The following is a 19,341-nucleotide window of genomic DNA, read 5'->3' as shown; positions in this document are numbered from 1 at the left end:
GACAGACAGCCTGCATTTTGAACCAGTTTCTCCCAAAGTGTCCAACATTTTCATGTGAAAACAGTTTATGTTCATCTATTCTCATGTAAATCTTAGTCACTTCTCAAAGCTGCTTCATAATGGCTTTTAAACATACTCCACCCAAATATTCACTGCGATCTTTAACCTGTTTCGCTTCTGGCTCGTCTCATATGGCCACTTGGTCAAAATCCCCCAGCACGACATTTGTATGCACTGTTTCAAAGTGAACGGTGAATATTGTGAATAGTGAGTGAAACTAACCGTAACACTAACCCAGCAGTTAAAAGCTCCTCGTTGACAGTCTTGTGATTTACGACACTGTTTCATGCTTTCAGGATTGCATCTAATGCTGCGGCTCTCTTAGATACAGCAGAGGACACTTTGTGTGTATCCCCGAGACTCCGGAAGCTTTAACAAAACTACTGCGTTTGAAGTCCCGTCAATGACTTTAAGCCTTATGATGCCGTAAAGCTTTTGTTATTTTCACAGTATCACACAGTGATGGCAAATAAAAACATTTCTATCTTGTGACAGGTGGCCGAATTCCCAGAGGAGCAGCTCCTGGTAGCGGTGTTCCCCGGAGTGCCAACAGCTGCTGAGCTCTTCCTGTTGCCTTATAAGAACCAATCAGAGGGCAAGAAAAAGAGTGAGGAAGCTCTGGAGCGGGTATGGGTGTCTCTAAGTGAAATTCACGAGGAGTTCAAATTCCTCCAACTTGATTATTGTGCCTACAAAACGGTGACTTGTTGTGTACTTTAACAGGCTTCTGACACAATTGTAAGTGCACTGAACCAAAACCTGGTGGAGTTCGAGCTGAAGCCCGGTGTGAGGGTGATCGTTTACAACACACAGTTAACACTGGGTAAGAAACATTTGCTGTCATTGCTTTTAATTTTGCCATCAAGTCATCATCTATAATATTAACTTCCGGGGGTAATGTAATTATGGCCTGCATGTTCCATTTTTCATTTTCATGTGCAGAGAAACAGAAGTGTAATAACTATGTTTTGACAACAAGAATTTTTCTTTGGTCCACCAATTAAAATTCCTGTCAGACCTCGTCTATCCCAGGCGAAAGAACACAGACGAGGATAGGAGGGGTTCGGTTTTAAGTGGAGCTCCTTGAGAAGAGGGATCTTTTATGCCTGCCATCAAAAGCTGAACATCTGTTCTATTTCTTTTACAGCCATCCAACCACAAAATGAGTGTTACACTGCGTATAATTATGTTGATTATTTAGTCCTTGAGAAAGAACACTGTACAATTTCAGGGCAGACTTTGGAATCATTCAAGAAGTCATCAGCAGTGTTTTGCGGGAAGGCTGGTTGACATTAGAGACCCTCAAATGCTCTCGTGTCAAATCAGCGCTGATTCACGGAGACACAGTAATTGTAAATAACATGGCTAGACTGGAAACCTCTACTTTTTTATTGGTTTGGAGCTCGGTACTGCTCAGCAGCTCCTGTGTCCCGCTGCTGGACAGGTCTTACCTTATATTCACTGCTTGGCTGGTTTCATTAGGCGCACAGTCTCTGGAGGCACACAGCCATGAGTTGTCTGCAGCTCAAAGCGATGGGTATTAACAGCCTGGCATGTAGTGCTCTGTGACGTTTTGTGGTGTGCTGCACTCTAATGACATTGAAGGTGTACCCAGCTGGATCCCTCTTTATATTTCACCTCCCAAGAAAAGGTCTAAAAAGCCTTCAAGCTGCTTGAGAAAGGTCATCGGCACGCGCGCCTCCATCTCTTAGCTGAGGGCTCACGTAGCGCTAAACCCGTCACAGAAAAGCATCAGGCTTTTTCTTCAGCGACAGACATTAATGCACTCTTCAAAATAATGGGAGAAATTTAGGGTTTGTACCTTATGAGTGAAACCGTGACATTAATCACACTGAACACTTGTTTGGTTCGGTACTTTTTTGAATGAATGTTGGCGCATTTAACTGTTTTACATTCACCTGAAATCTTTGGATTTCCTGCTACTGTCAGTTTGTTTTGCCCATCAGCAGAAAGTGTAATTTCACGCTACAACACCTTACAGTGTTTCATATCTTAAAGATAAAAATATAATCTGGGGAGTCATTATTGTTCTGGATATACAGTATACTACAGTGTACGGGGTACAAGTATAAAGAAAATACGTTTTTGACCCTTTAACATCTAACAGGTCACAGGCAACACGCAGAGCATCTGTCCTTTTTATAGAATTTACACATATTTGGAACATCTGACGCAAAGGTTTCTATCAGAAATGATGTTGTGGAAAAATGTGTTATTGTAAGGTAACATCTTCCAGGTCTGATATGTAGCCCAGCCCTAACCCCGGTGACCTGCAGGATTTTTAAAGGTTCGCTTCATTCAAACTAGAAGCAGAGAAAAAGATTAGTCACATCCATTATTGATTTCTCTTTGCTTTTGAAGAGGTGCCTGTTTTCTTTGTTGCACATACTTTTTCAAGGTACTCTACCTGTAGGTGCTACCACAGTGCCAGGAGCTATTTCAGGTGTATCTGTTGTCAGAAGTGAGTCTCGTTCATTTTTTCCATTCTGACAAAACTTTGCATTGTTTCTCATGCAGAATGAAGTCACTGTAGTATTTTTGGAAACCCAGAAAATCTCGCTGTAACAGCCAACCAATAGCTAGAATCTAGCATTATATCCTCCCGAGAACCAGCCCATTCATTTATGTCCTCTGAAATGGACATTTGTTTTTGCTCTATATCTTTTGACTAAGTCCTGATGCACTGAATAGAGGAAATCCTGGACTTTCCATTGGTATCTCATGTGTCTGGGTGTTAGCAACAGGAAGAAGCAGGTTCAATGGGAAGATTATTTTCTTCCTCGGTTCTCAGGAAGATATACACACATTATAATACATTCCCCGGAGGTCCTGTGATCTTTCCTACTTTATGGACTTCCATCCATTTCAGGAGTGAGTGAAACCTGCAGGCTTTAAAAGGCTTCCAGTTGCATAGAAGTGAGGATGCACATTTCTATAAAGACCAGTTCCTTGATTAAAGTCACAATAAGTACAACGTGGAATCCATTTTATTAATTATAGCTATTAATACTCGTACCCATAATTGTCTATTAATTACAGTCAATTATAATTGGAGAATAACCCAGGATATCCTCACTGGTCATCGGGCAATGAGTGAGCAGTATCTCCTGGAATTCGATCCACCTATATTGTTTCTGCCTCTGTATGTCAAAGTGGGCTTTTACAGCTTGAGCTGCCCACGGACTGCCATGATAAGTTTGCTGTCCACTCCTGATTGTCCCTGACATCAGGACAAGTCAGTCTCAGGGAGAATCTCAGCCGCTACTCTTTATGGCACAAAGTAAAATACTTTTTTTTCTACAACAGTTGAAATATTTTTAACTCAGCTGGATGTGCAGTCACCTCAGTTTGTGGGGCCTTTGTAGGTAAACACACATTAGAGCTCCGATCAGCATGAAACTGTACCGGTTCCATCAAGTGTTTGTCAGTTATGGACTTGGATGAGAAATTTGAAGGTGCAGCCATAAGAACAGCACAAACTTAACTATAACTTCTGAGTTTGAATTCTAGGGTCTGAAGAAAACGAAGCACTTCTTCTTCCTGTCTTATTAAGATAATATGTAGTTGTGATGGGGAAAATAGCAGCAATAGCAGCAATAACAACATATAACAGCAAATAAAATGAATAACTCCACTTTCAACACCTCTGACGTAACCTCCCAGGTCAGAGATTTAGTTAGCCAGAGCTCATGTGTACTGTATTCTTTTTAGCTGTTCCTCCATGGAGGAAAAATCGTTTAAAAAAAGTGAATTCTTGCTGATATGTTGACTGCCAGTTCCAATTATTTAAAGATCTTACACTTAGAGTTTAATAAAAAAAAAATATTGCTAATACAGGAAATGAGGAAAACGCTTTTGACTGAGCTGAACTTTCAAACTTTGAAACCTCAGAAGTTCTTTACTTTTTCAAATCTGGCGTCTTTATGATGAAACTGCTCAAGATGTTGATAAACTGAGATCATTTATGCATTCATACAAACATTTGTTCTTGTTTTAGCATTAGCATTTAGCCACATCTGGTTGACTTGTAATATAAATCTAACTGTACTTTTGTCTGTTGTTGGTTTTAATGAATCAAATTTCTATTTTTATTTCTATTCTGTCTCATTTGTCAACTGTTGATTAACGTTATGTTGTTTTTATTTTGACTGTCTAATGTCATCTCTGTGCACCTTCCTGCTCCCACAGCACCTTTAGTGGACTCGAGCCCCAGACACAGCAGCTCAGCGATGCTTATGCTCCTGTCAGTTGTGTTTCTTGGCCTCGCGGTGTTTCTCATCTACAAATTCAAGAGGTGCAAATCTTTCTGATTTCTTCCACCTGCTGTAGGGCCCCACTATATAACTATTACTCTGTTCTTCATTATTGATGATAGCAGATGAGCCCTGTCTAGACCAATCTATTATAGTCATATTTGGTATTTTCAATTGATAGATCACTCTGGAGTTGTCACTCATACTTGTGAGATTCCAGTGCATGAGGCGTGTGCAGCAATCAGTCACAAAATTCAGGGAAAACGAGCAGTAAATGGTTTAATATGCAGCTTCTCTGCCTTGGATCTTATTTGCTGAATAAATTATTCATACTCAAAATTATTCTTTTGAAAAGTCCGAGGGAAATGGAAAAGCTGTCATTAATTATGGATATGAAGTTTTTCCCATTAGTCTAAAGAGGATGCATTTTTCAAGAAATCTTACAGTTGACAAAACAGAGCAATTAATAACCCAAATGTATAGTAATTGCAAATAAATTGGATAATGTCTAAATAAAGATCTATATTAGGCGGTATAAATGCAGATGAGAAAAGAAACCAGTGTTACTGTAATTTGTCTATAAATTAGGCACTCGAGTGTAATTACAGTCAAGGCAAGTTTACAGTTTGTCAGCACCAGGAAACAGAATCATCTTTGAAAAAGTAGCTCAGTGCAACAGTCTGTCAGACTTCTTAAAAACCCACATTTTTAACTCGAAAGAAAAATAATTTTCATTTTTCTAAAAAATGTTGATCCTGCCAAAACATCACAGCTGGAAGCAGTGAGACAACAGAGCAGGCAGTTCACATTTAGCACAGACGGTTCAAACTCATTCATCCCAAAGCTTACTCTGTGCAAAAGAGTCAATAAAGACAAACTGGATAATCAAACCAGTTAAAATTATATTAAAGGTGTGCCCATTGATTCATATTATATAAGAAAAAACTACCTTTGAAGATGTCAGCTGTCAGTGAACTTCAAAGCTACAGGGAATGAAATAACCAGCAAAAATATATAGCATCGAAATATTGATTATTTAAAGGTTAACCAAAACTAGGACCAGAGTTGTTTTCTCCTTTGATCTGATGAATTCTGTAGTTACACATGTTATAGTTATGCTGACCTTTATTTGCCTCACCTGCTGAAGTTAACTGGCCTGAGAGAAAAAAGAAACCCTGCAAGGAAGCAAGTAATAAAGATCAGGACAAACTCGGTGAGAGCAGCTTGATGTGTAGAGTCTGATGAAGATAGTCAGGCAGGCAGAGATGGAGATGAGGCTGCAAAATCAAATAATTTATTCATAAAGTCGTGTTCTCGGTTGTAATTTACTAATGAATGTAAACTTGGGACTGCGGTTACATAGCCTTAGAAACACAACAACCCCACTGTGTGCATGCACAAACACCGCACCTGCACGTGAGATGGTTATCTAACATTTGTTGATCTTGTTTTCTGTAAATCCTCAGAAAAATACCTTGGATCAACATATATGCTGAGGTTAACCAGGAGAAAGAGCAAGAGATGATCGGCTCGGTCGGCCAAGGCGACAGCACGCCGAAAATTACTCTGAGTGAGTTCTCCACATCCAAAGAACTCATGGAGAAGGAGCTGGATGCCAGGGTCAAAAGTAAGTACCTGCTGAGAGTAGGGACAGGCGTTTCAAGCAAATACACTTCAATATTTTTTTGGGTTCTAGACGCGTTGCTGCCACCTTAAGTAGTAGTCATGGTGTTGGTGGGTTACTCTATTCACCTGCTGTAGAAATAAGAGAAAATCCATGAACAGGAAATGGCCACATAGATGATTTAACTAACTCACACTTTAAAGGCATGTAGATATCCAGAGACAAATAGAAGGCATCCATATACATATGAATGTATGCGATGCACTATATACTGCATAATCTCATCTGTGTGAATATCAGCACTATGTGTCTTTGCGACGAATCAAGCCATGATTAAGACATTTTCAAAAATATAATACATGGAGCACAATGAAATCTGGATCTCAGTGACCTTGTCGTGGTCCAGCAAGGTCTGTGTCACTGCTACATTGTATTTTAGGACATTTAAAACATGCACTGTCCACTGTTTGGAAACTCGGATATTCCCTATACCGAGGTTTCAGACATGCCAAAACTTGCCAGGGCATGTAAAGATGGAATTTCAGGGACAAACTTTCTTTGTCGATGGCTTTATAGCAAAAGTCAACATGATAATGTGTAGGATAACTGTGCGTAGAATCACCTCCTGGGGATAATTTACATACTGAATCTGAATCGTCTTTTAAACAGAAATCCAGCAAATGAATCTCCTTTTTACCATTTTTGAATTATTCACAGAGGAGGAAATCCTTAGAGTAGACAAAGCCCGTGAAAGGGTTTTAGAGGGTAAGGAAAGATTCCAGTGACACCCACAGTACTGGGAATAATGACTAAATAATAAAACCAACATGTTTAGCATGTGGCTGCAGGACTCCATCAAACACAGAGGGAGTGGCCTAATCATTCCTCATTCAGTCACAGTTTGACTTCAATTTAAAAAGAGACATTCATTCATTCATATTTCATTACATGATAAAAAAAACAATAGGTTTGATAAGCTAATTGCTGCCCACTCTGACTGTATATAACAGAGTGGATTTTCTATTGTTACCAGTAGAAATGTACCACTTCTGGCAGCTGCAGACCCAGGATTGATTTGGCTCTGAGATAGTTTAAAAGACAGATTAAGTTCCTGCACTTTCACAGTTCTGGAGAGCTGACTGCTTCTGACCTGTGTGTTGAAATTCAGAGGAGCTGTCGAGAATGGAAACTCACACATTAGTGAAACCCTCAAGCAGCGAGGCCGTGAGTGTGCTGCTTCATTTCAGCAGAATATTTTTATCCAGGTCAATGTCTGATTGTTACTTTTTTTTTCTTTTTACATGTGATCTGTATTCCTGCACGAGAGTACTTTCAGTTTCTCCATAACTCATGTAGCACCTCGAGTCAGTGGACGGGGACGCACAGTAAAGTGTAACAAAACAACAATAAGTGTAAGAATAAGAGTTAAACAACATATTTACGAAACACTAATCAAATTACTACCATCTGATTCCACGTTTGAAGCAACAATGGTACATTGTTGTTTTTCTCTTAAATTAAAGGTACCATGTGGCTGCCGATGGGCCTGATATCCACTTACAAGAACATTATACTGCCACTGTTTTATCGAAATTTAAAGCAGATGTCCTCCTATGTGGATCTCATTTCTCTCAGAAACGAAACTCAGGTAAAAAAGAAAATCATGTAATTCTTTGTTTTTACATTCATCAGGTCCCAATCAGCCCAAATAGCAAAGAGAAATTAAAAATGCATGCATTCATGAAAGAGTTCGGGTCTTAGGAGGTCAAATTCGAGCAGGTGCTCAGCACTACATGCATTTAGTGCAACAGAAAGTGTATCAAATCATCCCTGCCTGCCATCACAGGACAAGGATATTTAACCTCCTAGGACCTGTCGTCCACATATGTGGACATCACATTTTGGGTTATTTAGACCAAAATACTCAATTTTGCTCTACATGGGCCTGATATCCACTTACGAGGACATTATACTGCCACTGTTCTATCAAAATTTTAAATGAATATCCTCATATATGGCTCTTAGTTTTCTTAAAAACAAAAATAAGGTTAAAAAAAATCTGGTAATTCTTTGTTTTTACATTCATCAGGCCCCAATATGCCCAAATATCAAAGAGAAATTAAAAATGCATGCCATGGAAGAGTTCGGGTCTTAGGAGGTTAACGAAATGTATTTCACAACGAATAAACGCTGCTTTTTATTTGCACATTTCTGCAGACGTCCTTGAAGTTGCTGATTGATTTGTGCTATATGCCAGAGTAAATTAACAGCTATTCTTGTGTTTCTCACGTAAATGGCCTGTATTTGTATAGCGCTTTTACTAGTCCCTAAGGACCCCAAAGCACTTCACACGTCCAGTCATCCACCCATTCACATTCACACACTGGTGATGGCAGCTATGCCACAGCCAGTGGCACCACCAGTAGGCAACAGGTGAAGTGTCTTGCCCAAGAACACAACAACCGAGACTGTTCAAGCCGGGGCTCGAACCGGCAACCTTCCAATTACAAGGCGAACTCCTAACTCTTGAGCCATGATCGCCCAACACAAATGGGGTAGACGTCCAGACTTTCGATATTTGGTTCTAAACTTCCTCACCGAGCATGTTCCAATTAATTGGACCAAACATATCATAACAAAAGCTGGCATATTTTTCATAATGGGTCAATTTCAAATTCCAACGCGTCTTAATAGCTTCAGAGCCTTTGAATGGAAATTAAGTACAAGGAGTCAATGTCAAAGAAGCTATTTGTTTTATAGTCATTAAAGCTCTGAATTAACTGTCTTTGTTCTTGGCTTTTTTTCCCCTCTTTCATTTCCTTTATTTATACTCAGGGGGAGTCGGAAATGCCTGCGAGAGCACAAGGGAGATTCCAAACTGTACTAGTGTGTAAAACTGGTGGAGCAGCGCTTCATGTACAGAGCAAAGTATTTCAGTGTCGGGGTTTTTTTTTGTTTTGTAATTCTCAACACAACTGATGTTAATAGTTTTCTAAGGGACCTCATTTATACAGACTTGCATGGATGTCTCATTCAACAACATCCATGCAGTTAATGTCAATTTACTCAATGAGATCATTGTAATTACTGACAAAACATATTCAGTTTTGTGGATGTATAAGCTACATAGCAGCATTCATTTGCAAAGTGAAATATCTTTCGTGGAAATCTATCAAAAGTTATGTACATTTCTTAAGGCGTTTGCTTTGAAAATCATTTCTGCCTATATATAACCTATAATGTCGGAGTCTTCAATCAAACAGGGAATATTATTGAAATGTACAATACTGTCATCTGTTCTGTTAAATGTATATATTATTACTTTCTACATGCTCGTAGTCTGAGTACCATGGCGGCAACAGAAGATCTGACGATGGTCTTTTTTTCTGAAAGTGTGTTTAAAAAGTCAAACATTACTTAAAGAAACCGATTTCCTTTGCTAAGGTCCTTAACTTGTGCATGTTCTTTCTGAGGACACAATTTCTGTGTTGTAGATAAGCAGGTGTTGTAAATAGTTATTTTCTAATCATGTGTCAAAAGACCCCAGTTGATTCTGCTGATTCTGTTTTGCTCTCATTTTCTTCAGTCAAGTGTTGGCTGAAATGAACCTGATAGAAAGGATTTATCTGTTAATGCAGGTAGAGCTGCATCGGCATAGTGCAGATGTCCCTCATGTTCTCTGAAAATAAAGTTAAAAGGATCATCCTCAACAGGATCATTTTCAGGATATTTGCATTTTCAGTACAGATATACAATAGACTGTCATTAAACTCTCTGAACCAAACATTTGCAACCAGAGCCCGACTCATTTGTTGGTCGGCCAATGCTGGCTATTTATCGATCTATCGATATTGGCATTTACAACAGCCGATAAATGAAGTTTAAAAGCTACGAAACAAGAGAAACATCCTTCAGACGTGCTGTTGTTATGACGTTTGTCCACCAGAGGGCACTCTGCAGGTTCCCTGCTGGGAACCACAAACGCAATAACCAGCTGGTCCGAGCAAAGTCGGGCAGAGTGTGAGCTCGTAAATAACTACAAATGTCAGGGAAATCTGTATATCCCATGTTTGAATCACCAAACATCTGTAGCAGTATTGGCCTTAAACGTCCCATTACAGTCCGGTTCTATTTGCAAGTGAGTCTGTGGCTCTCACTGTTCAGATTTGGCTTCGATACTAATGGTGAATCACTTTGGAAAAAAATGTATCTATTGTGGTGACCAGTGATCAAATTCACAATTTCAACTCATTGGGGAAAAACATGGTGTTTATTTTAAGTAGGCTTACAGTTGGGTTGTGGTTTCTGCTTCTTCTTTGGTTTGTGGCAGTTTCCAATGGAGCTCATGCCAATATTATTATTTGTAATGTCCTGCAATTCTTTTCAGTCATGGTGGTGCTGGCCGCTCATCTGGCCAATCCACCTCATTGGTCCAGATTCAACAGTAATAGGATGTATTGTTCTAAAACAGTTATGGTGCCTAGTGGGTAACTTCATACGACAAGTCCTTGATTTATCCACTAACACCACCGAGTGGTTGACATGGGTTTAAATCAGGACTGGTTATGATAAAATACTAGGAATGAATGGTGTTATACATTTCAAATTGTGTCTTCATTCTCTTCAAAGGACTGCTGTGTGAAGTCTTGTTTTTTTGTACCTTGCCAGAGCAGCATAATCAACATGGTGATGCCAACTAATGATGACAAAACATATATGGTGGTAATAAGTAGTTTAATTAAGTCAATGAAATTTTCTCTGCCTAGACTCTTCAGCCTGAACTACTTTTTAAGATTTCATTCTCAAAAACCAAGTCCATCTTCAGTCAGTAACAGTTCCACTACTGTAAGGCCAAAGTGAAGACGTTTGGGCTTTTTTGGACATGAGAACTTTGAGATACAGGAAACCTGTCTGTGCACATAACCAGACCAGAGTAAGACTGGTGAACTGGAAAATTTGCTTGTAAATTAAATTAGCCTTATAGCAATGAGTCGCATCGATGTTATTGAACTTGTTAAAAGAAAGTTCTGAACTGCAAATCTGATGCAGCACGATTGAAGTGAAAGAGTCCTACATTCATTTTAATCACAGTAACTCGATGCAGTCCAGGACACACCTGGGCCTCCAAGATGGTTTCAAGTAATGTGTACAATGTGAAAAGGTAAATCACTTATTAGCTCACAGTTTTTGGATTCCAATATCATGTTCTCCCATTATTTTCAGTTGTCATAGCTTCAACTTCACATATTTTTTTCCATGTATGCTATCAAACCCAACTTTAAGCCTACAAAGTGCTTTTGCTGTTCATTAGGATTAGATAAGCTAATGAGTCCATGTTCTACAGAGTGTGTTACCAGCATCTTTGGTGCTCATTGTGGCACAATTTTTACACCACTCAAAATGTGCAACTACTGCTATTCTAACAATGTGACAAAACCAGAACATTGTCTTCAACTGTGCCTGGAACAGTATGTATTTATTTAATGAATCCACAGTGTACAAACAGAGCTCCCCTGGCTGCCATTAGCCTCCATTCACAAACCAACGCTCCAGTCTCTGCTTTGCATCTAGTTTGAAATGAGTGAACACCGTCCTCCCAGCATGCAACTTCCCCCAGCTCTGCATTCTCCAGGCCTGCAAAAGCCAAGTGGCCTCGACTTGACTCCCGTTGCTCTCCCAGTATCCAGCATTGTTGATAATGAGAGAAAGCTGGACAGCTCAGGGGAGGGTGCCACATGCAGAGGTTTCCTGCAGTGCTCAGCTCAAGCAAACAGCAGTTCCAGGAGAAGCGAAAGGCTGCAAAAAGATATAGGCTGTCACATCACATATGCATTACCTGCAACAGAGTGCTCTCATCTCAAACCAAACAGCCAAGCCAAGCCTTGTTAATACAGACAGAACACACATTGAACAAAGATTGTTCTAGAGCTTTGTTGTATTCAACACATGCCATAAGCAAAGGATTGTTTGCTTGGCTGGATTTTGTTTGGGTAAAGGCTTTGATGGTGGCACTTTGTTCTGATTCTTATTAGAAAAGCAGAATTAGGGGGGACAGAAAAAGAGATCAAAAAGTTTCTCCATCCTTAACTACACATGGATATTGTCTTTGTTTTCTGTTGTTTTTCTCTCTCTTGGACCCTTTGAAATTGTGAAGAATGTACAATGAACATAGTACACTGGCTGTCCATAAAAGTTTGCAAAGAACAAATGCTTCAAAATGTGGTGCTTTATCTGCACCAGCACATTGGAAGTGCCACTAGTAAAAGAAAGGACTTTGATCACTGGAAACTTCTGTCTCATCTGATATCTTAAATGCCACATTATACCGTAAGCACCAGACAAATCCATACTTGAACCATAAAAGAGATCCTTTGCATTTGTGATTTTTCAGAAGGCAAAAGCATTGTAATGTTCTTCAGTGCACAAAAATCTACAATGCATGCATCATCAGTAATGTTCTGTTTCATCTTGATTTCGATATTTCTACGGTAAAGAAACTGTCATTTTGAAATTGTTTCAAATAAATGTATTTTTGTACATCAGTGCGTTCATTCTCTGGATGATGAATTTCTTGTGAACCCAAGGGTGCAAAGAAAATGATGTTCGCTGAGCATTACACTGTTTGCCTGATGACTCAACCAACCTCCAGTGCAGAAGCACAAAGCGAGGTCGGAAAAGCACCAGCAGTGTTGTCGGCCTTGTGTCTGGCCTGCAACCGCGGTCAGTGTCACCAAACCGTCACGGCACGGTGTCAGCTCTCACAGTCTGTCCAACTAATGGAATAAACACACTGCTACAGTGAGGAAAAATGCACAGAGAGAACAGCTCGAGCACATTGTTTGCAGTAATAAAAAAGATGGATGCAATGAAAAACACTTTAAATGTAATCAGGTTTTACTGCATGCCTCTATTGCATATGTAGATGTGCAACAGTGGCTGAACAAACTCCAAAAAGCTAAGCCAGTGAGCCAAAGTAGAACTGCTGGAAGTCCAAATATTTAACAGAACCCCTAAAACCTGAGAATCACGTTGATGAACTTCGTAAAATGCTTTGACAGATGAAATAGTGTGATGAATGTGCCATTAGATTCCAAAAGCAAAATATTTTTGGTTCATAGGGCTTCTTTTTTATTTACCCCTAACACGGGAAGTTCATTTTAATTCTGCATTGTCACTGACAATCAAAACAGGAAGTCACATGGCCCGTTTGCTACATGATTGGAAATAAAACAGAAACCAAACATAAGAAACTTGCAAAACATTTTATTGAACTTTTATTTTACCTTTGCTTATGTTCCCATCGTCCATTAAACCCCACCAGACCTTCTAACCATAGCTTTAGCTCTCACCGAGGTCTGGACCTGTATCAAGATAATGGAAATTGGCACAAATCAATATGTGACACTCTATATGGGAATTCTAAGGGAAGTCACAGCCCACACTACGGTGCCTCTCTGTGGGTTGTTTTTAGGTTTTTTAAAAACAACCCACAGAACCAAGCTCAGTTAAAATCCTGAGCCTGGTTCTGCTGGAGGTTTCTTCCTGTTAAAAGGGAGTTTTTCCTTCCCACTGTCGTCAAAGTGCTTGCTCATAGGGGGTCATATGATTGTTGGGTTTTTCTCTGTATGGATTATTGTAGGGTCTACCTTACAATATAAAGCACCTTGAGGTGACTGTTGATGTGATTTGGTGCTGTAGAAATAAAATTGAATTGACATTTTTAAGGGGTTAGGTTAAAACATGACTCATTGAGTTGGGCACTAGTAGTGAATCAGAGGCACAACAGGGAAGAGCCACTGAAGAAGCACGTTTTTCCCTGCATGCTATTTAAATTTCAAGTGAAAGAATTATTTTTTTGTTATTTTGTTCTACACATTTCATTTTTATACACTTAACACACATATTGCATATTTCCACACAGTTGGTCCCACACAAAATAAAGCCCTTTACAGTTTTATGGGTTTTTTAGTGTAAATGGCTGTATTATAGGACCGTGTCTGCTGTAAAGGGTAGACTTTTCTGTTGGACATTGGAGCACAGATGCTACACCTTATGTTGCAGTAAGAGAAACATTTATGAGCCTCACTAATTTCTAAACCTGCTTATGTCAGACATTAAAACAAGAGTAATTACTACAGTGAGCTTTTCTTTCAAGCGATGCTTATTTAATCCACAAAACCATTACAAGTTAATCAAAAATAATTATTTGAAATAACTAAAAAAAAATAATTCTAAAAATACTTAAAAATATATTAAGTTTACAGAGTTTAATCTATTTAATTACAGTGAGCTTTTGGGTTTTCTGTGTGGAACTTCAGGTTCTGTTCCATAATTAAGAAATCCTCATTTAAAATTGCTTGAACATTTTTAAGGATTCAGAGAGTTAAAACTCCAGCCTTCCAACTTCCTTAACCAAATTTTGTGTTTCTGATTCACACATGGAAAGACTGCTGTGGAATGAATTTATCAGTTTATTCAATATTTTCTTTCCACTGGTGGTGATGTGAAAAACATAACTTTTTTCCTAATATAAATCTGAATCTTAAAATAAGAACAAAAACTTATTAATGGCCCTGACAGCTGCAGTAGCCAGATGGCCCCACTCCGTGCATTAGCAAAGGAAGGATGTGTTGGTTTTTGTTTGGTGATTATTAAAAGGTTCACAGCCCGAGCTGCCCAATAAATTATTTTTGTGCCACTACTCGTTTCCCTAATTCTCTGCAACAGAAAGCATGCTGGCCACATTAATGGGATCTATACAAGGTTAGAACAAACTAGAATTACATTTTAAATCCTAATAAAATGAATCTAGTCAGAGCAGATTTTAAATAGTGTTAAACTACATCTATTTCTAAGTGAGTAATGTTATATTTATGAATGAATCTAAGCTTGCTGCTGTGGTAATATAAAATTCTGTGAAAAAAAAAAAGACCACAGCTAAAGTTCTGGTGCCGTTTTATCATCAACACAAGAACAAGAGCTTTCTGGGACCAGTTTGTCCCACAAAGTTTTATCCTTCCAGAAATGAACTGTTCATCTATTTTTTATTTTCAAAGAAATGATGAATTAAAAACCTTCTTTAACTTAAAGAAGTTCAATAATTTTTCCCCCCTAACTTTCTTAAATTAATCTATTGGCGTCTCTTTCTAGTGCCGATTATGAACGCCTGCCTGTATTCAATCAGGATACAGTGTGGAAAGTTTATGGGTGGAAAGTCACACTGATCTTTATTGTAAAGTATGTTTATGAGGAGTAAGTTTTGAACACCATTTCTGCTGCTGATGATGACATTTTTATCAACAGATGATATTCTACAATCAATTATTGATGTCTGTATTAAGCTGCTGTGGTTTAAACTTTTAAAAAATGTAAATTTTAAAGATTTTGAGATATTAGCAACAATCAAAATGATCGAACATTAAATCATCATTAGTATTTTATGCCAGTTTAAACCTTTGAATTATAAGTTATTTATTTAAAAAAAGAAAAAAAAAACATATGTAATAAATGGTGTGAGGGACAGGCCATTGTTGGTGATTAATAGATCTTAATAATAATGGATTGCATTTATATAGCGCTTTTTCTAGGCACCCAAAGTGCTTTACAATTCCACTATTCATTCACTCTCACATTCACACACTGGTGCACAGTTGTAGCCACAGCTGCCCTGGGACAGACTGACAGAAGCGAGGTTGCCATATCGCACCATCGGCCCCTCTGGCCATCACCAGTGGGCGGTAGGTGAAGCGTGTTGCCCAAGGACACAACGACCAGGACAGACCGAGCTGGGGATCGAACCGGCAACCTTCCAGTAACAAAATGAGCTTCCCAACCCCCTGAACCACGGTAACCCCTGTCTTGGACATGTCAAAGATCTGCAACAAAACTGATTTGTTTTCATTATTGTTTTGTGTAGTGTCAGATAATCCCGCTCCATACCTTCATGGCCAAAAATACCTCATTCACTTTTATTAAAACCACTTTTTTCAATATCTCTGCTCTTGCAGTATAAAACTATGCATTCTGCAATGTCACCATTTTATTTTGAAGAAATGTAGCGATGTTTAAATTTTGTATTCCACCAGATTTTACCATTTGATTTGTTTGTGTGTGCGAAATATTTTTTTAATCAAAATCTGATTCATCAGTGTGAAGATTTATTGTGCAAACCACAACATCTTTGAAAACTTCAACACAATAGAACATGTGAAATATTTACAAATTTGAAACTAATTCAAACAGTCATGCTTTAAATATGCACACCTTCTTACTTTGTCCTATAAATTTGAACATCCTACAAAATATATAATATATATTCTACATTACATTGTAGGAAACAGTTATACAGTACATGCTATAATGTGAGATTCCTGTTGTTCTACTACTTCATGTCATGTATTCATAGTTTCAGGTATAAAAACAGATCCTTTTAAAACAATGTAAAGTCCAAAAAAAGAATGAATTTTTAGAGAAATATTCAAACTGGTGATTTTTTATATATATATATATATATATATATATATATATATATATATATATATATATATATATATATATATATATATATATATATATATATCTCGTCTCTCAGTTGTCATCAATGGCAAAAGCAGGACACATTTCCTTCACATTTCAGCAACTTTAAGGGCTCACTGGTCAAAGTAAGTATTAAAATGATGAGCAGAAATTTGTTCCTGGATGTTATGGTGACCTAAAAATGAGCTCAAAGAAAAGTGAGCTGGTGAGCAGCATGTGAACGGTTTGACAGAAAGTACCAAAAACTACTGAGTAAGTTACTGTTGTGCATTATTGTTACCACGTGAGCCAGTCTGAGTGTAAGAACTGTCAGATTTTACCTATTTAAAAACGCATCATGCAGAGGTGGCTGAGACAGAATAAAACAGAGCCAGCCTCCACAGCTCCCAAGCAGCCACACAAACGACTTGTTCAAAGTGATATATGTTGTTTAAAAGTTAAAGAAGCTGCTGGAGTTGAAATCTGCTTCAGGGTGAGTAACGACTGGAATAACAAATAAATGTATCTAAAGAATTATGACGAAGATAAAATAAGAAAAATAAATAAAAATATAACAACTTCATAATTATACTATTCGAATCTTTGATGACAAAACAAAGACTCCACGGTGTTCCCTCCTGCACCGTATCAAAAGAAGTCCTGAAGCTTTAGTGTTATTAGGTGTCATAAAACAGAGGAGCCATCACTGCTTGTCAATGCAATACAGAAAACACTGGTCATGCGTCTGACCCGTCTACTGAAAGGTTAAAAAAAAGAAAGATTTGTTCTACAATATAAAAGCAAAGTAAGATAGCACAGTGTTGTCTCACACAGATACTGTGACAGTTAAATGGAGGAGGTCTAAAGTGGTACAAAAGTGGTAAAAAAAGCACAAAAGCAATGATCAAGTTCTTCTGTTTGAAGGAGAAAATATCGGCCTGCATTGCACCTTTCATGAACATGTCAGCAAGTGTCGAAAAATACTTCATGTCTATGATTATGTTGTTTTGAAGAATGAGAGGATGCGGCAAAACTTCAGCTGCCGATAAACTCTGTCAAACTGACAAAGATATAAAACTGCTCCATTAACTGTGTTAATCCAATTATATTTAATTTTTTTTATTATGTTTTATTTATTTACCTCACAAAGGTCGCCTCGAGGTTCTTTATAATGTAGGGTAGACACTTTAATATTAGAGAGGAAAATCCTACCAATCAGACAATCTTAGAGATAGCAGGAAGGAAGAATTCCTTTTTAACAGGAAAATGCCTCCAGACTGAGCCCTGGGAGAGGGAGCGCTCTGCCATGATTGGTTTGGGGTGACAGGGAAAGAAAGGAGCAGGCTCCACATTCTGGTTGAATAAAAATGTTTTAGATTTTTGCTTACTAGGAAAAGAAAATAGAAAATTATACAAAGCACAAAAAGCTCTTTATAAACATACATTTATTTTAATTATCTGCTATAAGAAAATCTTTCATGTAAAAGAAATCGCAGTGAGACTTTTTCCTAAATAAAGGTTAAATGAATGAAACAAGAGGATGAGCGTGGACTCTGTGTGGGCCGGAGGTCCCATCGCTCTCATTGCTGGGTCATTACTGTCAGTCTTCCAATTAAAGTTGGTGACTGATGAACCCAGAGAACTAAGTAACTTTAAAGGCAATCACAGCTGTGTTTTCTCAGGCATAAGGGATGGTAGCAAACGAAAGCATACAAAATTAAGCCACGACTTTAAAACCACTGCAAAGAAATGTTCTGCTGCTTTGACACATCCTGTCACACTGTAACATCACTCAAGAATAAAAGGCCAAGGCACAGATTTTAACTTATTGAGGATATGTTGGAACATATCCTGAGAGCTTTTTGTGCTTTGTATAATTTTCTATTTTCTTTTCCTAGTAAGCAAAAATCTAAAACATTTTTATTCAACCAGAATGCGGAGGCTGCTCCTTTCTTTCCCTGTCACCCCAAACCAATCATGGCAGAGCGCTCCCTCTCCCAGGGCTCAGTGCTGCTGGAGGCATTTTCCTGTTAAAAAGGAATTCTTCCTTCCTGCTGTCTCCAAGATAGTCTGATTGGTGGGATTTTCCTCTCTAATATTAAAGTGTCTACCCTACATTATGTTGGAACATATCCTGAATATGCCCCCAAATTGAAGAGGACAGAATTTTTTAAACGAATAAATAGGTGAAAAAATTCAAACAGCTCTTCAGTTCTATTTATTAGCAAAACCACTTTTGATAAATTGTACATGGATGCACAGGATCTCATACTGTTTGTGCTTTTTAGGGGAAGCAAAGAGTTCTCTGTGACAGAAAATAATATGGAAAGACCCGAAGCTGCATTTATGCATTAATGCTTTGGAGTCATCAGCTGATCGGGTTTAGGGTCACATGGCGACATGAACGGTGCAGCCTACTTAACATGGCTCTGACCTCAGCAACCTCAACACCGCACCAGTGACGTGAGAGCGCGAGAGTGGGGCTGCGAGGGCCAATGGAGCAATTATCGTGATTATTGATTGGGGCTTTAATCATCACCACAGTGAATCTATGACATCACGGTGGGACAATTTGATCTGTGCATCTCGTCACCCTGACGAGTTACATCTTTAACGTGACAGCACCTACGCCACACCCCTGCATGCAAATCTCCAGTCATCCAAGAGCAAAGGGATTGGAAGAGAGATATTTGTTGTGCTCGATGACAGACTGTTTTCCAGAGAGAGGACAGCATTGTCATCTCGTCTCCCTCTCCCTGCTTCCACCCACCCGCCCCCCCGGGATTGCTTCCACTAGAGTATGAAAATACCCTGTCACTTAATAAAAGCCTCCCTCAATTACAGTTTATTTCACTTTTTTGTTGTTTT

At 38.6% G+C, this 19,341-nt stretch overlaps 1 protein-coding gene across 1 annotated transcript in view; it reads left to right on the top strand.

Moving 5' to 3' along the window:
• The window catches only part of sorcs3a (sortilin related VPS10 domain containing receptor 3a), a 261,899-nt gene extending 249,515 nt beyond the window's left edge, over window positions 1-12,384 (top strand). Inside the window, exons 23-27 of the mRNA XM_085408112.1 lie at window positions 556-687; window positions 784-883; window positions 4,270-4,375; window positions 5,801-5,961; window positions 8,794-12,384. Coding sequence (XP_085264238.1) covers window positions 556-687; window positions 784-883; window positions 4,270-4,375; window positions 5,801-5,961; window positions 8,794-8,852 — 558 coding nt within the window. The 3' untranslated portion in view covers window positions 8,853-12,384. The remainder of the gene's footprint in view (window positions 1-555; window positions 688-783; window positions 884-4,269; window positions 4,376-5,800; window positions 5,962-8,793) is intronic.
• Window positions 12,385-19,341: the final 6,957 nt, after the last annotated feature.

The sequence above is a fragment of the Rhamphochromis longiceps genome, linkage group LG6, assembly GCF_057381845.1.
Source record: "Rhamphochromis longiceps isolate RC_006_pf linkage group LG6, R_longiceps_female_GT1.1, whole genome shotgun sequence".
In the NCBI taxonomy this organism is placed as follows: domain Eukaryota; kingdom Metazoa; phylum Chordata; class Actinopteri; order Cichliformes; family Cichlidae; genus Rhamphochromis; species Rhamphochromis longiceps.
This window is presented reverse-complemented; position numbering and strand designations above follow the sequence as displayed.